Raw genomic sequence first — 23,599 nt, 5'->3', positions numbered from 1 at the left:
GCTTGGCTTATTCCAAATTCCATCCATCCTTCAATGCTCTACTTAGCTTCTACTTCCCAAAGCCTTCTCTGGCTAGGCCAGGCCACCAAGGTAGCTCCCTGTTCTGAACCATAGCACATATATTATCTGGATGTTCTGGCTATATGATGTTCTGACAGTTTTTGAATTGCTGTTGAGCCTGACACTTCCATGGATTTTTGTTTTGTTTTGTTTCCATCTATAGCCATACTGTAAGCTCCTAGAAGACACAAACTATATCTTTGCATTCACTCCTCTCCTCTTAGTGTCCATGGAAGAATCTTCTACTCAGCATGTGCTTTATAGGTATTTTATAGAATCATGGAATTTTAGAATTAAGGGGATCATTAGCCCAGCCCCTTTGTTATACCAAAAGAGGGCCTAAAGACCAGAGAGAAGAAACTCGACAAAAACCACAGTGGCAAAGGCAGAATAGAGATCCTGGGAGCCAAATGAAACCATAACTCATTTGCACATTTACTGTGTACCTATTATGTGCCCACCTCTGAGGAAGACACTAGGAAATAAATACAGAATGATCCACGGGTGCAGTAGTGCACACCTGTAATTTCAGTGGCTTGGGAGGCTGAGGTAAGAGGATCACAAGTTCAAAGCCAGCCTCAGCAAAATCGAGGTACTATGCAACTTAATGAGACCCTGTTGACAACAGGGGTATCCACCTGTGCTGTAGGACATAGAATAGGGGCACCCAGCCCTGCCTGCTGTAGGAAGCAAAACTTGAGTAGGGCTCAGTGCACAGGTGACATCTAGCTGAGCACAGAGTAAGCATGCTATGGTGGATCTTTGAGAGAAAGGTGGCCACTGGAAGGACATGCACAAGAATGGGAAGTAATTACAAAAAATGGTGTTGTGAATGGACAATTATGATTGTAATGAATTCCACTCATGATGTAAGAAATTAAATAAATAAATGTTATGTTTAAAAAAAAAAAGAATGGGAAGTAAGCCATAAGGAACTGGCTTATGAAGTCCACTCCATCTTCAGTGGCTCATTCATTCCTTTTCATACTCTGCCTCAAGTCCCAGAGAGAGGTCACTTAATTGACTTTAGCTAATTATCAGGGCCCCTAATGGGCAAAGCTTTCTGAGCCCAGCCACCTCCTAGGATATCAAGTAGCCAATGAATGAGTCTCTCTTGGGTCAGGAGACACCCTCTCTCAATGAGGGACCACTTATGCAAGGACCAGTCCAGCTCCACTCGCAGAGCAGGGTGCTATGGGTGTAAGGACAAAGAGAGTATTAGCAAGAAAGAAATTCTGAGTGTGGTACACACACATGCACATACACATGCACAGGGTCTAAGGAGGGGTCTATTGTGAGTAAAGGCAAGGACAGAGGATAATAAAAAGACTTTTTTTTAATCAAAGAAAGAAAGGAATAAGCTAACAACTCTGAGAGCCTACTATGTGTCTCAAGTACCATTCTGAAGAACTGACCAGTTGGCATGCATGTTCGTTGTCTGTTTGAACCCTCCTCTGTGATTCTGAGGTATTCTGGGATGACAAACACTGCTGCATGTTTCAGCTGTAACTTCATCAGTTCTCTAGAGTCAAGAGAGATCTCAGCTCAAATCCTGGCCTGATTAGGTACAGGATATATTCCCCATTTCACAGATGAGAAAACCAAGGCTAAATGAGGTGAAATAACTTGCCCAAGGTCACCCAGTCAGTTAGTAGTAAAGCTGGGATTCATTCCCAGGTTTGACTCTTGGGCTTGAGGGCCAAGTTCTTGACCATGTGCTAGATAGGGGTGGTTCAACTTCCCCACAGAGCTGGCCTAAAGAGCAGCACTGAGAACTGCACAAGAGGAGGGTGAGCCAGGTTCATTTAGCCAGGGCCTGGCAGAGCTTCCTAACTGGCAAGGAGTTGATATATTCTCAGATGCATGTGTGGACTCCAGAGAGAAGTCAGAGAAGACAGGAAGAATTGCATGACCTAAACTCTAGAAATGCTGCAGAGTTAGCAGGTGGGTTATAAAAATCTCTTTCTTTAAGAAATCATATTAACATTGCTGCTTGGAACTATATTTATGAAACTTATCTCCGCTCCATATGGCCTCTTGCTCTTGAGGGCAAGGATTGGGTCTTTGTTTTCTTCTCAGTAACATGGGGACAATGACTTCCCATCTGCCCGCCTGCCTGCCCCACATGGGGACTCTCAAGACCAAATGAGGTAACAGAGGAGAAGCTGCTTAATTCGGCTCTTCAAAACAACTGACCACTGGACCTCTAAGCCAAGGGCATCAATATCTGGCCATTTGCTGGGCTCTTCCCCTCATGCCAGGTCATGCCCTTTACTTCTGTGGCAAGATTGCTATTTTGAAAGCTGCTCAAAGCTGTTACCACTTGCTAAAGGAGGCAGAAGATCCAACTGTGTGGGTCAGAGATGCCTTTCTGTTTGGGAAAAACTTCAAAGCACCTTTGGTTCTGTGAAAGAGAAGCCCAGCATCTACTCAGGGAGAGGTGGTTAATAACATGGAGTTTCACTGACTACATGTGGAAGAAAAGGGGTGTCTCCCTTGAGCAGTAAATTATAAAGTATGATAGCAGATTTGAGGCCTCAAATAGGGTCCTGGAAGACCCCAGAATCATGGCAGAGGTCACCAATTGCAGGAGCAGAGGTGTCTCTTACTCAATATTAAGCCGTGTCCTTTCCCATGCAGAAATTCTCATCGCCTTCAAACCTTACATGAAACTCAGTTTACCCTGCAGCCAATGTCAGTGGCAAGGGACAGACTCAGACAGAGGCCTGGGTCTGGGATTACGGAGGGAGCACAGCCTTGTCTCAAAGGAGGAAGGGGCTGGAGCATGAAGAAAGATGTAAGCTTTCCCTGGGGAGCCTCCAGAAGGCTAGGCTGGGAAATAGGACATCCTGTTGCCCTGGAGTAGAATGTTCCTCATTCCTATTTGGACCCCAAGACTGGAAAACATGAAGGGACTTAGATTCTGTGGAATTTCAGCAACCCTATGAGATAGCAACATCTTAGGACGAAGAAACAGAGCTCGTGAGAACAAAGCTGCCTGTGTTGAACAGCTCACAGTGGCTGAGCCAGAGTTGGACCTGGTGATTCCAGGGCCCAGAACAGTCACTACCAGGCTGGGGCCCTTTGGCCTACACTGGGATGTCCTCTTGGGTCTCTGCTGCCCTTCTCTCTCCTGCACCATCTCCTTTTCTCAACCAGGCCCCTCCAAATCGGAAGTGAGTAGAAATAATTCACCATCCCAAAAGGGCCACACGGCAGCTCCTTCACAGGCCATCCTCCTCTCTATGGAGGGACCCTGCCCCTGGGTGCTAAACAAACCTCACCCCAAGGAGAAAAGGATGTCTCATCTCTCTCCAGGCCCTTTGCCAAGGTCACCAAGGGCAGAGAGCTCAGGATTCAAGATTAGGGTTCCAGGTTAGATGCTGGCAGCAAGCAGTCGAGGGTGAGCCAGCCCTGGAAATGATAAGACACCGGACAAACTGACTCTGAGCAGCTTCCATTAAACTACCAAGAAGGCTAAGCAATATTATCATCCTCCTCCGTATTCTCTGGAGGGGACCCGAGGGTCCCTGGGAAAAAGAGAATCCTAGGCAACTTGGTACCTCAAAGAGATCACTGGACAGAAGTCAGGAGTTATGAGTTTAAATCCTGGCTCTGACACCCACATTCAGCTTTCTCGTTTATAAAATGGGAAATATACCACCCCACAGGGCTGCAGGAAGATTGAATCATGTAATGTACCCCAGTGCCTAGCGCAGGGCCAGGGTTAGAGAAGGCAGTCCCTGATGTGGAGCTCTTCGCCCCTCTTCCTAGTCACCCTCTGGAGAGGGTGGGATTCATCAAGGTGGGCAGTGGTTCTGAAATGAGGCTTTCCATAACCCTGAGTCCCTGGAGGTTCCTCATGGGTGGTGAATGGGGCAGGGGGCCTCTGCTGATTCCTTCCTCCCACTTCCCCAAGGCTGCCACCCCTTAGTAGTTTCAGTTTCAAAAAGTTCCCCTAGTGGAGGAGATCAAGAGCAGGTGCACAATGCATCAGATGGTAAATACTTGAGGTACTGAGAGCCAGGAAGCAAAATCTAAGGTATCAGGTAGGTACTTAGATAACAAAGGAGAAAACAAAACTTCTACAGGCTTTTAATTGATAAAATCCAAAACATAGTAATAATAAATGGGAGGGAGCTGGGGTTGTGGCTCAGTGGTAGAGCGCTTGCCTAGCATGCATGAGGAACAGGGTTTGACTCTCAGCACCACATACAAACAAATAAAATAATCAACAACTAAAAAATTATTTTTTAAAAAATAAAAATTTTTAAAAATAAATAAATGAGGGGCTGGGGATGTGGCTCATGCGGTAGCACGCTCGCCTGGCATGTGTGTGGCCTGGGTTCGATCCTCAGCACCACATACAACCAAAGATGTTGTGTCTGCCGAAAACTAAAAAATAAATAATAAAATTCTCTCTCTAAAAAATAAATAAATAAATAAATAAATGAGGGCTAGGGTTATGGCTTAGTGGGAGCGCACTTGTCTGGCATGTGTGAGGCACTGGGTTTGATCCTCAGCACCACATAAAGATAAATAAATAAGGGCTGGGGATGTGGCTCAAGCGCACGCTCACCTGGCATGCATGCGGCCCGGGTTCGATTCCCAGCACCACATGCAAACAAGGATGTTGTGTCCGCCGAAAACTAAAAAAAATAGACATTGAGGAAATTCTCTCTCTCTCTCTCTCTCTCTCTCTCTTAAAAAAAGATAAATAAACAAGTAAAATAAAGGTGATATGCCCATCTATAATTAAAAAATATTTAAATAAATAAATAAGGTCGTTTGTTTTTGTTTTGTTGTATTACAGGTATTCCAATGAGAAAAATGGAAACAGGGAAGAGGAGTAGTATTTTGTTTAATTTGGATCTAAAGTTCTCTACCATCAAATTGATTGGAAATGTTCATCCATAAAACCATCTGCATCTCTAGGTCAGGACTACCAGGTGGTAGACCACATTTGGCTGTAGGGCTACGGTTTTCTGTCCACTGGACTAGACAACATAAGAGCCTTTGAAAGGTAAAGGTCTTCGGTTCAAAACCTCTTTGGGAGGAGGCAATCAGAAGAGAGACTCAAGGCCACAGCTGTCCCCTCTGTGGAAGGCGCTTGAAGCTGCAGGGTCTCACAGGGTTTCCTACCTGTATCACAAAGCCCTGGGTGCCTTGCTAGAGCTAAGAAGATGGGAGCTTCAGAGTCCTCACTCTGGTCTCCTCAGCAAGGAGGAGAATAAGAGCTCACTCCTGGGTCCTCTCAAAATCATACCTACCCCAAGCACCCCTCTCCCAATAGCACTCTCCCAGAAAGCTGCCCAATAGGACCCTCCCAGCTGGCTTCTAAAAGCAGAGACAAAGAAGCAAACTCCTTAGGGAGTTCTGGAGGCCCCGAGGACCATGCATTCCCTTTATTTCTGGTGAGAGGAAGAAATCTGTCATTCTATAGGGAAGAACTCTGTGCCTAGGCCTGGGTCAGGGAGAGTCCCCAAGCTTCTCTTTCATCACTTATAAAATGGTGATTGCCTACCCTATTGCTATCAAAACTTAAAATTATCCATGAAAATGTAACGAATGCAAATGAAACACAAACACCATAAAAAAAAAAACAATAAAGAAGCATAAGGAATAAGGTTTGAATGAAGGGGAAAGTACAGAAGACTTCAAGCTCTTCAAATTTCCCTATAATGAAAATATTACTGTATCTTTATAAAAACCCACCCAAAATACACAAAAACAATGACAGAGTGTCGGCAAAGCCATGAGGAAATAAGTACGTGCTGGTGACAACGTAAGCTGATTCAGTATTTCTAGTTTCAACCATGAAGCAAATCAGTCACAACCTTTGCCCTGGAATGCCACCTCTGGGAGTACGCCCAACAGAAAATAACGCAGAGAGGAAATTAAACAAATGTGTTCACAGAAATACTATTATTTTTAGCAATGAAAAACAACAGGGGAAAGTTAAATAAATTGGGAATACCTATGTAGTACAATATTATGATGTTAACAAAAGTCTATGGATTGTATTTATTTTTAAAAAGGTCAGTATTCTTGGGCTGGGGTTGTGGCTTAGTGGTAGGGTGCTTGCCTAGCATATCGGAGGCACTAGGTTAGATCCTCATAAAAATAAATAAAGTAAAGGTACTGTGTTCATCTACAACTTAAAAAAGTATTTTATTTTATTTTTTTATTAATTTATTTTTTATGTGGTGCTGAGGATCGAACCCCAGACCTCCCATGTGCTAGGTGAGCATTCTACCGCAGAGCTACAACTCCAGACCCTAAAAAAGTATTTTTTTTAAAAAGGCCAATAATCTTTTTTTTAGAGAATTTTTTAATATTTATTTTTTAGTTTTTGGTGGACACAACATCCTCACTTGGTGCTGAGGATCGAACCCAGTTCCCCATACATGCCAGGCGAGTACGTTACTGCTTGAGCCACATCCCCAGACCCATGGCCAATATTCTTAAAAAATACCAACATCATGAAAGCAGGGGGGAAAAAAAGTCTAAGGAATAATTCCAGCTTAAAGTTTAAAGGAGACTAAAGAAATGTGACAACAAGATACCACATATGATCCTATACTGTCGTGATGAAAGAGAATGTCCACGTCCTCAAGATATATAGTGAAATATTATGGGATGAAGAGGCGGTATGTCTACAACCTACCCTCAAATGGGTCAGAGAGATAACAAACACAGCCTGACTCATAGAAAAAAAGAAGGCAGGGAGAGAGAAGAAGGGAAAAGGAAGAAAGGAAGAGAGAGAAAGAGAGGAGACAAACAGATGTTAAAATTCATATATCTAGGTCAAAGGTACATGGGAGCTCTGTTATTCTCATAACTTTCCTATTACATCAGAAATTATTTCAAAACAAAATACTTTTGAGTATATGAACTCTCAATGCATGGGAAGATATAAATAAATCAATAACATGAGTCAAAAACCACAACACAAAATTTACACACTGGTAACAAATAAGTAGAAGAGAAAGGATATCCAGCAGATGGTGGGGAGATAATGGTTTCAGTCACCCCCACACAACACCTCCCCCAGTCCTTACAGTTTTCCTACTGTAGACAGAGCTCAATGAGACCCACCCCTCAGGGTCAGGGATTTGCACTGGGTGCTGAGCTGCTTTCTGACTGAAGCATGTGCAATGCAACCACTTTGTTTGAGTGGCTTTGTGCTTTGTCTTCCTAACAATGGGTGATGAAAGCGCCTCCCTCCCTCATCCACAGCTTCTGTCATCCAGGGCCCTCTGCAGTCTGTCCTCTCCTCAGCTCCATCCCTTCACCCTCTCCTCCTGCCCTCTTACCCAAGTCCAGGCCTCTGGCCCAAGTCCTGGCAGAGCCCTTACTCAAAGAGATTACTGCAGTCTCCCACATTAGACCATGAGGAGCTGTCCCACCCAGAGTGATGGCTTCCTCCTTAGAACTTCTGGCACATATTTTTGGAGTCTCTCCATTAGCACATGGTCTAATCCCTCTGCTCATTTCATCTTTGGAGGAGAACACCCCTGGGACTGAACTTGTGGGGCAAGGCCTGATTCTTAAGTCTCCTCTATCCATCTTGTTGTCCAACATATCATGGGTGCCTGAGAATATTTATTGTTGACTGCCATAATGACCTAGAGTACAGATGTGCATGTACTCACACATCCACACACCCACTAACCTTCTGGAAAGCACTGGCTTGTCTAGGGTGCAGCTATGGCCCAGGAAGCTTCCTCACCACTAACTCCAAGTGAGTCTGTGCCAGGCCCTGGAAGTTCTCAAGCCTATGGCTTGAGGGACAAGAGGCCACTGTGCTGAACTGTGGTGTTTTGCATTCACAATCCCTTTACCCTTTAGGAGGCCTATGCTTTGATTTACTCCACAGGTCAGAGGCCACAAAGGACTTCTGAGCCAGGTGAGGACCCTCTCTCTGAAGCCTGCTGTGTGGTATTGACAGGACCAGAATTGATGGTATTTCTTGGCTTCTAGATGTTGAGGGGGCTGTTACTGACTCCTGCCACCCACCTCCCCTGTTTCTAACCACTTTCCACCCTGAGCTGGGCCACCGTCCTGTGGCTAGAAGGCTTAGAAGTAAAAGAACTCCATTGAGGCTGAAAGATGGAATCTTACCAAGGGAATTTGTGGCTTGGGGTGTCCTAGCTGCTGCCCCATGAAGAGGATGCATATATTGCTCTGTCTTTTCTTCTCTGAGTCCCCTTTACTGGTTTAAAAAAAAAAAACTACCTCTACCCCACTACCCTGAGCCCTGGCTGCTACTAGAACAGATGACCTTTGAAGACTCTCCCAGATAGATTCTGATTAAATCACAGAATTCCCATAGAAAGAGTACAGACATTCCAGTTTCACAGATCTAGGAGAGAATCCTGACTTTCCTTTTCAGACTGTGTGATCAAAGTACCTTATTTAACTTCTCTGAGCCTCATTCTCCTCATCTGTCAAATGGGAATGGGACCCGCCTTATGCTGTTCCAGAAGGACGGGAAGGGCTCCGCACAGATTGACAGGAGAACAGCAGATTCCTAACATACTCGAGTGGTTTCTATTTTTCCAACAGAAGGAAATGCCAGCATGCATGTGATCCGAGGGGTACAAACATCCCGGGCCAGAATGAAAGACAGGGCTCTGCCCAGAGAAGTTTCTGGCTTTTATTTCTGACATATTTTGAGATTAGCTGGGTCACACAGAGTGGAATGTCCCACTTGACTTCTCCTTGAGAAGGCAAGTCTGTGTTTCTTGAGTCAATTACTTAACATATTAGAGACCGAGTTTCTTCGTCTGCAAATTGGGAATAACCACTTCACCTGGTGTTGTTACAAGAATTAAATACAACAGTGTGTGTCTGATATGTGGACGTAACTTTTATGTTCCATTTCCCACTTTGTACTTGAGATGTCCTGTACGCTCATGGATTTCAGCATATTATGGGAAGGGGGGTTTTCTGGCTCATCGTTAACTTAAGGCAGGTTCCAGATAGCTCTGCAGTTGAACTGTGGTGTCTGTGGGTGCTGGGTATAAAAGGCCTGGGATAGACACCACAGTAGCAGGGACAGATGGATAAAAGCTGAAAAACACAGAAGTCCAACCTGGAGGGAAGAGGACCAAATAAACCCTTTTGTGTAACATGAGGTTTGATGATTTTTTTCGCACTTAATAGAGATGGGGTTCCAGAATAAAAGATAATTAAATCCACCAGAAGAGGGTGGGAGGGAATAGAGGGTGGTTCCTGGCAGACACTGTTGGGAAGATAGCATTTGATTTGGACCTTAAGGGAAAAGTATAATTTTTCCAAGAGTGAGGGAAGAACAAGATAAGTCAGAAGTTTCTGGGACCTCTGGCCTCTGTCTCAGTACTAAATGATGCTCAAAATAGGAGAACAGATGTGGACCTGCCTTCGAAGCGTTGACAACCCAGTATAAACAAATATGAGATAAGTCTAATCTCATCTCTGGCCTCTCCCAGGGACAGGGCCATTCCTGTCCTGCTCCCCACAGTCTTCCCAACCTGCTTAGCACATAGGGGGAATGCAAACTCTGTGCAAACATATGTGCTTCCAGTGGACACACGAGGAAGGGTGTGTGGATATGAGAAATATCCTCAGAAAGATTAGAAGGGAAGACAGAAAAATAAAAATATCTATTGGGTTAATGCTGCTGATCTTTTATTATCTTAAATTGTCTCCTTGTTTTAGAGAGATGGGGGTCTTGTTATATTTCTAAAACTGGCCCTAAACTCTAGGACTCTAGACATCCTCTAGCCTCAGCCTTCAGAGCTGGAACTACAGGAGTGCACCACCAGGCCTGATGCTAAGCTTTAGCTTTTGTCTGTTTATATGTTTAAACCAGCACAGTACAGTTGAGAAGGTTCTGCCTTTGAGTTCTATGTCCTAGACCACTTGCTCTGTGACTTTAGACAAGTCACCTCCCCTCTCTGGTCCTCACTTTCCCTGTCTATAAAATGGGGGATTTGAATTAAATTTTTGTTGAGATCCAGTTTAATGGTAACATTTAATGATTTTACATTTTTTTTTTTAATATTTATTTTTTAGTTTTCGGCGGACACAACACCTTTGTTTGTATGTGGTGCTGAGGATCGAACCCGGGCCGCACGCATGCCAGGCGAGCGTGCTACCGCTTGAGCCACATCCCCAGCCCCATGATTTTACATTAATATAATAATAATAATAATAATAAAATTAACTGAAGGAAAGTAATTGAAGAATAGGAAACAAGGAATCTCTGATTGTTGCATGATGCTTAAATTAATTTACTTTATATCCTCAGGCATGCAGTAGATGTGTAGGTGGAGGTCCGAGAAACAGTCACTGGGAAACATTGTTCCTTCCCAAATGCTCCACCTCCTACTTCTGTCCCTCATCTTTACCCTCAAGGTCAAACAGAGAAGACCACCCTGCTTCAGACTCTCACCCACTCTCCAGAAGCATTGACATTAAAAGAAAAAATGATTTTGTGTTTTGTGAGTCCTTCTGGTATGAGGGTTAGAACCCTAAGCTAGGAGTCAGATCACCAGGCCCCACCTTGGTTCCATCCCAGTTTCACTGTGTGACGTTAGACAAGCCACTGGTCTTGACCTCATCTATATAATGAGGGGCTGAACGGGCTTCTCTGTAAGAGTCCTGCTTTAATATTCCCCTGTTCTGCCCTACTGGTGGATGCCAAGGCTGGGAGAGGCCAAGTTCTGCAGGCCAGCATTTCTCCAAACACTCCTGGAAAGAGCAGACAACCTCCAGCACCCTGAACAGGCTGGTGCCAAAGTGTGAGCACAGCCAAGCATCTGCAGGCAGTATGGGGAGCCCGAAACCAGGCGAGGTGTGAAGGCAGGCAGGACTCCAGCTGAGCACAGGATGGCCCAGCCAGGGCACACTGTCCCAACCCAAAGTTTACAGAGGGTCTCTTCCTCCTAGGATAAAGAAGGAAAGGCCTCTAAAAGAATCAAAAACATGTGATTTGGGGACAAATGATGACAGGAAATGCAGCTGAAGGTTCTTCATTAGTAGTCTATTGACATACACACTGGAAAATATACATGTACATCTTGATACTTACACATGAAATGAACACCACAGTGAAACAAGTACAGATGGAGAAAGAGAACAATATCTGAACAATATCTGAATAATATCTCAGAAATCCTCCCCAGGCCCTCTGAGTCCCTTGTTCCCTGAGGATATCTGCCTATCTGAATTCTAACAGCATAGATTCATTTCACCAGGTTTGAACTTGAAATGGATGGAATTATACAGTATGGACTCTTGAGTCTAACTCCCTTGCTCAAGATTGTTTGTGAGCTTCATCCAGTATGACAGGTAACAGGCTTTCATTCATTCACACTTTTGCATAATGAGAACTTACAAAGATCTAAAGTCAATGAGACAACCTTGAGTCTAGGGCAGGGTGCTCACTGATAGAAGAGGAGGCAGGTGCCAGGTGTAGTGGCACATGCCTGTCATCCAGTAGCTCAGAGGCAGAAGGATCACAAGTTTGAGGCCAGCCTCAGCAACTTAGTGAGACTCTGTCTCAAAATAAAAATTAAAAGGGCTGGGGATGTAGCTGAGTGGTAAAGCGCCCCTGGGTTCCATTGGCAATACCAAAAAAAATAAATAAGGAAGTAGGTTTACATACCATCCTCCAGAAATGAGGTTAACCCCCAGGTGGGGCTTCTCACACCTTCCTCCTGAGGGCTGCAGAGCGGGGAGGTGGGGCCTTGATGTCCCAAACTTATTTTAATATTCCCCTGCTCAGACCATTGCTAGGCCCAACACCTTAGATTCAACATCTTCAACTCAACATCTCATACCATTCCATAGACATGAGGCGGGGACTGTCATTTTTCCCGTTTTACAGAGAAGAAAACAGAGGTTGAGTAAGTTGTCCTAAGGTTGCACAGCTATGAGGGGAACCCGGACAGCAGACCTCTGTACTACTCTGAGTTGGCAGGAAGTTCACCAGCTAGACCTGGCTCCCACCTACCTCCTCTGGCACTGCTTACCCAGCTCACTTTTCAAGGCTACACTGACCTCTTGCCATCAATTCAGGCCTCAGGCTCTTCCCGCCTCAGGGCCAGTCCATGCTGCTGCCTTTGCCTGGCATTTACTCCTCAATTCTCAAAATGGCGAGTTCAAAGCAACCTTCCCTGAGCAGCCAGTTTAAACTATGCCACCCATTACTCTCTCAGAGCATCAGCTTCCCTCCCTCCACAGCCCAAACACCCTGTATGATGGTTCACCCTTCTGTCTTCACTAGTTGGTGCCTTTTTCCACTCACAGATCACAGACTGTGAGAGGGCAACAATGTATATGTTTTGTTTATCACTGCCTTGGGCAGTACCTGGCACACAGTAGGTCTTCAATATGTCATGTGAAGAAAAGGTGGGGAAGAGAGGACAGGACTATCCCTTTAGAATCTGAGTGGTTGTCTGAAGGCAGCTCTAGTTCCAGCCCATTCTACATCCCCCAGCAAAACTCTTCCCTGCTGGGATCTTTGATTTCCTCAACTGTCAAATAAGGGTCCTAGAAGAGAGGACCTCTAATGGCCTTCTAGCTCACCTGATCTTCAGACCACAGGTCCTAGCAAGCCTGGAAACTCCAAAAGCCTCAGGCCCCCAAGCCTCTGCTGCCTCTTACCCACCTCTAGCCCAGCTAGCACTTTAGACAAGCTGGGGCATAGGGACTCCCCAGCCTGTGAGGGGCCTTCACACCTGCTGCAGGGGAGAACCAGAAAACCTGAGTTCTCTTCCAGTTCTAACAGCTCAGGTTCCTTTCTGTTTGTTTTGCAGTATTGGGAATTGAACCCAGGGACATTCTCCCACTGAGCTACATCCCCAGCCCTTTTCAATTTTGAGACAGGGTCTTGCTAAGTCACTGAATTTGCCTTGAACTTACGATCCTCCTTTCTCAACCTTTTGGGGAGCTAGGATTATAAACATGCACCAGCTCACCCTGCTCCGCTTATGTCCCTAATGTACAGAGTAAATGGGAGATGAGATGACAAAGGAATAACAAGAATTTCCCAGGGAACTTCCTCTGCTTTCTTTTTCAAGGACCTTGCCCCACCTGACTTCTCAATTTCTCTGCCCCCCAGACACTAATAATCCAGTCCAACTCTGTCCCTGTCATGTGTATGCAGCTGCTCCTGCTCTAGGCTGGAGCTCTAGCAGAGCTAGAGACTATCTGTGTTTTGTTAATCTTTGTACTCATGGCACCTTGTACTCCCTATGGCCAAGGTGAGGCCACCAAATCCATCCCTGTTGGCAGGGCCTGTCAAGATCTGCTGAAGATGCCACTTCCCAAGGGCAGAAGGACCTGAGGCGAAGAGAACCTGGTTTCCCATTCAGAGGCAGAACCAGCTGAGCCCCGCAAGCCTCTGGCCCTCTGTGTTCTTGGCACCCCTTCACCAGGCCCCACGCTGGCAGGAGCAGTCATCCCGTGCTGGGGAGTCATCCCCTCTGAGATGTCTGCAGTCACTTGCTCCCCACCTAACTAGCCAGCCAGAATTAACACACCCTGAACTTGTTGTATCCTCTGCCCCCATTTTCCTGAGAATGGCACTTTTGGCTTTGGAGTTTGTCTTTAAAAATGAAGAAAAGTAAAAGACTAGTCCTGATCCAAGAGTTCTATAAAGGAAAAAGGCTACTTGTTTTATCTGTTGAATACAACGGATACCCCAAACTGCTGGGGTTTTATGTTGCCGGGTGTGTGGGTATTCTGGTGAGCCCACGTGACTATGCAGTGTCGTTCTCACAGGAGAGAGCAGGACAGGTGTGCATGTGCAAACTGGACTGGTCAGCACCTTGGCTAAGTCACTTGCTGCCTCTTTGGGCAGCTTGCTGTGACTTTGGGCAGCTTGCTTAAACTCTGGACTGCAGTTTCCTTATTTGGAAAAATGACAGTAGAAATAATTCCTATTTCACACATTGTTGTGAGAATCAGACTTCTTAACTGGTGTTTTTTTTTTTTTAAAGAGAGAGTGGGGGAGAGAGAGAGAGAGAGAGAATTTTTTTAATATTTATTTTTTAGTTTTCGGCGGACACAACATCTTTGTTTGTATGTGGTGCTGAGGATCGAACCCGGGCAGCACGCATGCCAGGCGAGCGCGCTACCGCTTGAGCCACATCCCCAGCCCTTTAACTGGTGTTTTGTAACTAACTGCTAAAAAACATCATCCTGCCAGGTGCAATGGTGCATGCCTGTAATCCCAATTAGTCAGAAGGCTGAGACAGGAAGATCATAAGTTCGAGGCCAATCTTGGCAATTTAGTGAGAACCTATCTCAAGATAAAATTAAAAAAAAAAAATTTACTGGGATGTAGCTCAGTGGTAGAACACTTATCTACTAACATGCATAAGACTGTGGGTTTGGGGCTGGGGATGTGGCTCAAGCGGTAGCGCGCTCGCCTGGCATGCGTGCGGCCTGGGTTCAATCCTCAGCACCACATACAGACAAAGATGTTGTGTCTGCCAAATACTAAAAAATAATAAATATTAAAATTCTCTCTCTCTCTCCCTCTTTCTCACTCTCTCTCACTCTTTCTTTAAAAAAAAAAAAAAAAGACTGTGGGTTCAATCCCCAATACAGCAAAAACAAAAACAATGAAAAACACCATGTAAGTGTGAGCAGTTATTAGAAATAGAAGACCTGAAAACTCATGAAAATCCTAATTTCTCTCCAAAGAGTAATTGGTTTTACTCCTCAGAGTTCAGCCCTGACTGCATTCTGGGTTGAACCAAACTGACAATGCACTAAGTAATTCAGATCCCAAGAAACTTCATGACTAGGCTCATGTGACTGTTTACTCAATGCAAATCCATTTACAGGAGATTACTCCACCTCCTCCCATTCAGGCTCTGAGCTTAAAAACCAAAATCCTGGGAACCAGGATGGAGAATCCCAAGTGGGGCTCAGAAGAAAATCAATGGGTCAGGTCTCTGTCCAGAGCCTGAAGAGGGATTTGTGAGAAAAGTAACACATGAGACAAGAATCATTAAGATTTGTCACAGCTGTCAGATTGCACTGAAAACACAGATCTCAGCAGTTCTAGCCCCTTCTTCTAGCAAGTCTTGATTACCAGAGACATGACTGTTTGCAGAGTCACCCATGAAGATGAATAAGCCCCAGGCTTGTTATTAAAGCGTCCCACTATTCCTTGACAAGCCCATGTCTTACAACACCAACTGACAATTCACCAAAAGGCAGCATAACTGGCCTCGGATCACATCCTCTCCACCAATCTCTTACCTCCCCAGCTCCTCTCCGATGTCATAAAAGTCCTCCACCTTCTGCTGCTTGAACGTCTCCATGTTTGGGCTCCTCATGGAGGCCTGGACCATACAACCCTGAAATTGGAAGAAACCTGACATTAGAAGGGCCATGAAAATAAGCACAAGCCTCGGAGTCTAAGAACTCAGAACAGCTGGCTGCAAGGGAGCTAATATTTTAACGGTGATCCACAGCCCTGGTTCCTCAAGAAATGCCCTACTCCAGCTTTCTTTTCACTTGGACTGACTATGTATGGTTCATAGGAGTCATCTTAATTCAGTTTATTTATTTATTTAGAGACAGGGTCTTGCTAAATTGTCAAGGCTGGCCTCAAATTTGTAATCCTCCCCTCAATCTCTGGAGTATCTGGGATTACAGGGATGAGTCACAACATCTGTTTGATTTATTCAAATTTATTAAGGAGATGGAAAAAGAGTCTTCCTTACTTATTCTGAAGAAGTTCTGAGAAAAAGATCCATGGTGAACTATTTGCTTTCATTACGTTCAGATCCACTGAGAAAAGAAAAAAACTGTGGTACAGTAATGGAAGCACTAGTTTTTGAGTCAGAAGTCCCAGGTTCAAGTCCCATTCTTACTTGGGTAAATCATTTAGGCTGCATGGGATTTAGCATCCTCATCTGTAAAATGGGCTAATACTGTAAAAGTCAACTTCAAGTCATGAAATTGTTTTGTAAATGACGAAATGCTATATAGAAAGGCAAGGGATTATCATGACCTCAGCTCCCTTAGGGGTTGTGCCACCCAACTGCAAGTCTGAACAGATTGGTAACTGCTCTCACTCATCACCCCAAGGGGAAAATGGGCGGGAATGATGTGACAAATTACAACAGGTACCAAGATCAGAAGCCTGAGGTGCTGATTCCAGCTTTGACTGCAACTAGATTTGTGACTTCACTGCTTGTCAGAGAGGCTTGGTTTCCTCATCTATAAAGTGGAACTAAGTTCCTGCCGAGGGTACCTTCATGAGAACCACAGGACTACTCTAAGCCATAGAGAGCACTCATCACTCCACTATAAGAGACTGTTTGCATCCTCCCCTGGGATCCTCACCTATTCCTGAGACAGCTACTTGCCATCCTGGACAGCACCCTAAGGGCAGAGCCCAGGGTATAGTCTGCCAATCAAAAAGATAAAACCTGTGGACCTGTCTTTCAAAAGTTGTCAATTAGCAAAGGCCTCTCAGAGCCCATTTTGCCTAGCATGGGAAGCATCTCTGCCTGCCAAACAGATGCCAACCACACCCAGGCTCCATGAACCTCAAATGATTAATTTCACCAGGCAGGGTGGAGACACCGTGACATAAGGGCACATCTCACCAACGCCAAGTGGCTGAAGCTGTTCTAATTCTCAGGGGATATATACATTTCACCTTTCCTCCAGCTCTGCCCCATGCAAATCAGAGTGCCACTATCTAGATGCCACCTCCACTTTCCCTTCTGCTAAGGAACACATCCCTGAGACCCCCAGGCAGAGCTGGGCTGGCTCCCAGGTTTCATTCTCAGGATCACCTGCCTGTCTGCATCTACAGTCCCTCATGTATCCTCTCCCTGCTTGGTCTCTATTCTTCAGTAAGGTCCAGGACATGGAATATCAAAAATAGCAGGCCCTAGCAGCCCCAGGTCTGGACTAGCTTGGTGTTTATTAGCCCTGTGGCCCACAGCAGGGTTCCACCCTCTTTGGGCCTCAGTCTCCTCAAATGTAAACAGAGGTGACATTATCCATATCACCTACTTCACACATCCATCTGGGAATTCATTGTGATAAGGATTATAAACTGCTGTATAAATGAGGAGGGTGATTATTAATGTGATTTGATGCATCGCAGACTATTGTTTGTGTTTCTGTTCCCCACAGCCATTGAGACAACCAATTTGGCTCCTTTCTCAGGAAAAAAGGCTTGGGGCGCCCCAGCAAAACCAGAATCAGAAGCTAGAACTACCCTCACCCCCAACATTATGGCAAATCTTCTGAGACTAGTCTTAGAAGAGGTGGGATTGCTGTCTACCATCTTCTTTTTGCTGAAAAACTCCTTCCAAACAAACTATTTAGGTCAGGTCGTGGGGGTGGGGTGACTAATCTCATACAGCTAGATGTAAGCAGAAAACTCCAAAAAATTTTTTGTTGGCAGAAACCCTGAAAGTGGTCCCAGAAACAGCTAAGAACTTCCATTTAGTGAGATGCCAGCTCCATTCACCATCAGAGACTGAGCTGCATTTGAAGAAGCCCCAGTTCCTTAATAAAATGGCTCCACATCCTGGTTGGCCAATGTCAGCAAGCAGAGGTGCAGGCTAAGGCTCAACTCACCTGCCCAATTTGGCCTCAACTCATCTGTCCAGCCTTAGCCCCCTCTTCCATATATTCTGTATCACAGCCAAAGTAGACCTTTCCCATTTCCCCAAAACTTTCACTCCTGCCTGGCCTCAGCTGGAGCAGAGCCCTTTCTACAGAAGCCCAACCTGGAAAGCCCTCCAGGCAAAATCTCTCCTTTCCTGAAAGGTCCAGCCGAAAAGCTACCATCTCTATGAGGTACCATGATCCTTTTCCTCCTGCAAACAAATGAAAAGTCTCCCCTTCGTTAAATTCCCAAAGAGTGTTTGTTCTTCATACATACTTAGGGTTAGAATTTTGCAAGTTCTGGTTCAGATCATAATCTATGTCTATTTCTATCTCAGAGGGTGGCAGCACAGATTACACAGTCACACAGGTCTGGGTTCAAATCCCAACTCTGTCACTTACAAACACATTATCTTTAGCTGAGCACAGGATAACTTTTCTGAACTTAAAACTACTTCCAAGGGAACTGGACCTATACAATGCCTGCTGTTGCTGAGTATGTGGAGCAGTGAGAGCTCTCAAACACTGTCTGGGGGAGTACAAACAGGGACAACCACTCTGGAAAACTGTGGGGGTGGGGGGTTTTCTACAGAGATAACTAAATAAATGCATGAAGCTCAGACTGGGGTTGCAGCTCAGGGGTAGACTATATGAGGCACTGGGTTGGATCCTCAGCACCACATAAAAATAAATAAATAAAATAAAGGTATTGTGTCTATATATATATATACATACATACACACACACACATACATATATATGGAATGCACACAGCTATTTTCCAGAATGGTCCATGTTTGAATATTCATAGCAGCACTATTAGGAATAACTAAAAATTGGAAGCAACCAAATAATTACCAAGAGAAGAATGGATAGATAAATTCAGATGTATCCATACAATGGAATCATACAAGGAGAATTAACAAACTACTGCTACCTGCAACAATAAAGTTGAATCTCATAAACAAACATGTTGAATAAGAGAAGCCAAATATAAAAGATTATATAGAGTGTGGTTTCATTTAGGCAAAACTAACCCATGGAGCTAGAAGTCAGAACGATGGTTCCACCTGGGTGGGAGGTTGTGACTAGAAGGGGACATGGGAGATTTCTGGGTGCTGGCAATGTTGGTTCTCAAGCTGGGTGATGGTAATGTGGACATATATGTATGGTAAGGTGGACATACATCCATATGGTAATGTGTATGTATATGTTTTTCAATTGCAATCAAAACTTTATAAAATTTTAAAAATTAGATTAACTTCTACTTTATGGGACAAGTAAGATGTGAAATATTTGAAATGGTCCCTGGACAATTCCAATATGTGAGTTTCTCCCCTCCTGCCTATTGTCTTGGAGCCCCACAAGTCCCTCGTAGTAGCTAGTCTATAGCAGACACACCACAAATGTTGGTTGGTTTGCATTTAGTGCCCCAGCCTCCTTTCTCAAGGACATAGCTCATACAGTAAAAAACTGGTAACAGCTTAAAGCGCTTTCCTAATACCTCCCCCAAATTGACTGCACTTGACCAGTGTAGAAGTATGCAACTAAAGTAGAGAAACTCTGAGGTAGAATTATTGTCACCATCTAGGACAGGCATCTTTCTAACCCTGAAAAGCTGAAACCACATGGCAGAGGGGAGAGACATGGCTACAACTTTTGGCCAGAGGCACAGGTCATTAGTTCCAGACATTCAAAGGATGAGACTCATCTTAGTGCCCACATTTCTCTTAATAGGGTCCTTGGAATTCACATTCCTGCCCACCACCTCAATACCAGGCAAAACCCTGGGGTGCTAACAGATTTCCTAGGACCCCACAGAAAGGGACCTCACAGATATGTTGGTATTCAGGAATTTTTAGCCTCTGCTTCAGTAGCCAACAAGGTGACAAAGTGGGGCCAGAGCAGTTTCACACTCTCTGTGATACACGCTGGGATTCTGGGTAAAAACTCACTGTGAAACAGAAGTTTGAAACCACTGCTGTCTGGTCTAAGCCACTTGTTTGACAAAAGGAGGAAACTGAGGTCCAGACAGGGGAAGGGACTTACCAACAGTCACACAGCTAGCCCACTGAACTTCTCAAGGCTTCTGTTGATAGCCATCCAGCCCCTCCAAGGGTGGTGTGGGGCTGGGAAGTCAGTGACCTCCTGGGGTACAACCTAGGAGATGTTCAAGCCTGAAAAATCACCTCACATTCACAAAGCCCTCTCCCCCACTGTCCATAGTTCACTCTACAAAGTAAGCTCTCTGAATACCTCACCCAGTAAGTGACAGATATGGGACCATGGCAGGGACAGGCAGTGGTTTGGGTCAAACACAAATGACTGTCCACTTATACACACCCACATTAGGAATCACCACATTCATGCTGTGGGGAGGCTGCCAAAAAGGGGGGGGGGGGNAAAAACTCCTGGTAAAGATCCGGCTTTGCTGGTCTGGGGATGTGGCTCAAGCGGTAGCGTGCTCGCCTGGCATGCGTGCGGCCCGGGTTCAATCCTCAGCACCACATACCAACAAAGATGTTGTGTCCGCCGAGAACTGAAAAATAAATATTAAAAAAAAAAAAAGATCCGGCTTTGCTTGTTCATCTTCTCATCTAACAAATAGAGAGGTTTCAGGGAGGCCATCAGGATCAGAAACTTGTCCCAGCACAGCAGATGTCCACCCTCATCCACACACTCCTGAACCTCTATCCAAGCCCTGCAGGAAGGTTCTGAATTATCAGTGGGGTCACTTTAGGTGCTGAAACACATCTTGGGGAATATGGGGGAAAACGGCTCTAAAGTAACCATGAAGTTGCCATGACACCAGCACCGCTCAGTCAACAGTCCCCAGAAATTACGCAGAGGCAGTTGGGAAACAGTGTCAGAAACCAGAACAGCAACCCCCAGCTGCCCTCCACTGGAGTTTAGAGTACAGGGTGCCAGGGGCTGTGCTTCATCTGCCTGAGGCAGCCAGCTATAGTGCCCTCTCCAGTGTGCATTCCTTGTGCACCCCTAACTTACCACTACCCGCATGGCTTCAAAGCAGCTCACGCCACTAGAGCTCGTCCTGTCCTTATAAAGCCAAAACTCATTTCCACCTTGCAGCGTTACAGTGAGGGTTAGACAAACCAAGATACGCTGTGAGATATCCACAATGCCTGTCCAGAGTCCAGGCCAAGCCCTGGCAATGCCCTTCCACCCCAGCGTGCAGAAAACCCGCTGGCTGCCTCCACGCGCAGCTGAGCTCTGCGCACCCTAGTGCTGCCCCGAGCGAGGCTCCTGAAGCAGGGGCCCGTAGGTCCCGACGTACTGAGCACCCTCCTCGCATCAAATCCTGGGCCTCGGGCACAAGAGATGTGAAAGACAATAGAAGCAGAGAACCTCGGCCTCTCTCCTCCCGAGCATGCTCTTCCCTTTTGAGGGGGCTTAACTTGATGGAAGTCTACCCCCCCCATCCGCGCCAGGCCTCTGCTGGCCGCCCCAGCCTGTCAGGCTCCCGAGCGCGCCTGGGGTAGCAGCGTGCAGATTGGCGACCTGATCCCGGACACAATGCCCAGGGCACTGCCGGCCATACCCCGGGCCGGCGTCAGGGATCCACGAAAGAGCGCCCCGGGACTCTGCCCCGTCGGACCCAGCCACTGGCGCTGCTGCCGTCGGGCTGCCTGGGTGCCCGGTCCCGCCCGTCGAGCCCGCAGACCGGCGCTACTCACGGCTGGAGGCTGCGAAGCGGCGGCCGCAGCGAGCACGACGGGACGGGGCGCGGCTGGGTTCCCGGCGCCCAGCACCACTCTTCTAACACAGCGCCCAGTGCCGGCCGGCAGAGGTGGAGGAGCCGAGGGGGCGGAGCGGCCGGCCCTGTCCCAGGCGCCGGCTGGAGGCGCGCCCGGCAGGCGGCCCGGGTTCTGGGCGCCCCCTGCTGGGAACCCCCTCCCGGCCGCCCTGCTGTGAGGGCCTAAAGCCCTCCTACTGTTCCCCGAGGTCACCTCAGGGCTCTGAGGCTCCCAAGAGACCCAGCAAGAGGTGACATCAGAGTGTCCTTTCCCACTCTTGCCCTTTACTTACTGGGCAGCCTTGGGCAAGTCAGCTAACCCTCGAGTCTTGTCTGTTTGACTTAAATGAACTAATAGGTGTACTACATAGTCTGGCCAACTGCTCAGAAAACAGCATTTCCAGGCACCCCTGCCTCACTCCAACCCCTGCCCAGCCCCTGCACCCAGAGTATTCCCTGATTTCGCACAGATTCTTCTGGGAACCTCACCGCCCACGTCTCACAGCAGGGTAGCAGCTGTGATGGGAACACTCCCTTCCTCAACTGCCCCCACCCAGTTTGGGAGGTTCCCGGCTCATTGCCCTTTGCAGCCCTAGTCCTGACACTGCTAGTGAAACCCCCACATCACCAAATTTATTTTCCTAATAAAAGACTTGGGAGTGGATTCTTCCTCTCTTTCTTCTTTCCAAAGGAAAAAATAAATTATAGTGGAGGAGGTGATGGGAGAAAGGAAATGGAAACAAGCTAAACCAAGTTCAGTGGTCTTATTTCAAGACAAGAATCCTATTAGCAGAAGAAAACAAAGTCTCCGTCTCCTTCCCAGAGCTTTTATTGCTAGATCACCAATGGGGCTCCCCCAGAGAGCTGAGTGTTAGATGCAGAGTCCTATGGCCTAGCTCAAAGCCATATTCTGCCCTCCCTATGTGTGGTCTTTGAGTGCCTCTTTCTTCATCAGTGAAGTGGGAGAAACATCCCTTTCAGTAGTTTCCAGGGGAGCTACTGTGGTGCCAGAATGGGAAAGTAAGATGCACTTAGAGGAGCTTTACCAATGTGCACCTACTGTCCCAACTTTAGCCTTGTTTGGGGGGCAAGGTACCAGGGATTGAACTAAGGGAGCACTTGACCACTGAGCCACATCCCTGATCCTATTTTTTTTAAATTTTATTTTATTTAGAGACAGGGTCTCACTGAGTTACTTAGTGCCTCACTTTTGTTGAGGCTGCCTTTAACTCAAGATCCTCCTGCCTCAGCCTCCAGAGCCACTGGGATTGCAGGTACACCACCATGTCCAGCCGCTTTAGCCTTTTGGACACTGGGATTCTGGCAGATACACATAGATCCTGCCCCACAGCAAGCAGTGCCTCAGCCTCTTGGAAGATCCAGAGCTTCTGTACAACATTCCAGGACAGGGTAGGCTCTGAACCTGTCCTGAGAACACCATGCTATGTGGGATAACATCCACCTCAGAGGCAGCTTCTGAAGTCAGTGGGCAGAGGGGAAGAATACCCACTAATGAGGTCTTTCCTGCAGAGGGAGGCCCCTCACCCTCCAACCATCCCTGACACCTGCTCCCCCATTTCCAGTTATCTATTGCTATATAACAAACCATTTCAACCTTGGTTTTACAAAACAATGATTTCATTATATTAAGGCATTCTGAGAGTCAAGAATTCAGACAGCTCAGTGTAGGGGGCTTATCTCTGTTCCACAATATTTGACTTCAACAGGGAAGTCTATGTCGCGACCCCTCGCCGGCAAGGGAAACACGACACAGGATTCTTCTTTCAACAGTTTATTCAGGCCTTGAGTTATGTATCATCTTCTAGCGCCCGCTGCCCGAACACACCCAAGCACAGCTTAATAAAGCCCCCCGCGTCCCAATCCCAAGCCGCCACGTGGATCTCTCTCATAGGGTGGTAAGGGATTGCGCGCCAACTCTCCATAAAAGGAGTTGTTTATCGCAGGCCACAGTGGAAGCCGGCGCCATCTTCTAATGGCGGCCACGGTCTATAAGAATGGCTTACCACAAGTCTAGATTGCCTGACAGTGACTTAGATGGCTGGGGGCTAGAATCATCTGGAAGCATCATGTCCAGTGCCTGGGCTGCAATGAGTTCAAGCATGAACTCAGTTGACACTGCTGAGC

General features: G+C 46.3%; 1 protein-coding gene across 9 annotated transcripts in view; it reads right to left on the bottom strand.

Annotated features, from left to right (window-relative positions):
* Positions 1 to 21,868, bottom strand: part of Dapk2 (death associated protein kinase 2) — a 151,540-nt gene extending 129,672 nt beyond the window's left edge. For 3 of the 9 annotated variants that reach the window (XM_048793399.1, XM_048793396.1, XM_015480562.2), the window contains exons 1-2: positions 21,396 to 21,551; positions 15,325 to 15,422 (exon numbers count right to left, since the gene is read on the bottom strand). In XM_048793399.1, coding sequence (XP_048649356.1) covers positions 15,325 to 15,416 — 92 coding nt within the window. In that variant the 5' untranslated portion in view covers positions 15,417 to 15,422; positions 21,396 to 21,551. Of the gene's footprint in view, positions 1 to 15,324; positions 15,423 to 19,749; positions 20,030 to 21,259; positions 21,552 to 21,747 lie in introns of those variants that run through there. The other 6 variants (XM_048793395.1, XM_015480565.2, XM_015480563.2 and 3 more) reach the window with 6 other exon arrangements.
* Positions 21,869 to 23,599: the final 1,731 nt, after the last annotated feature.

Source organism: Marmota marmota, unplaced genomic scaffold (assembly GCF_001458135.2).
Source record: "Marmota marmota marmota unplaced genomic scaffold, marMar, whole genome shotgun sequence".
Lineage (NCBI taxonomy): Eukaryota > Metazoa > Chordata > Mammalia > Rodentia > Sciuridae > Marmota > Marmota marmota.
The sequence above is the reverse complement of the archived record's forward strand: the minus strand, read 5'-3'. Positions and strand labels throughout refer to the sequence as shown.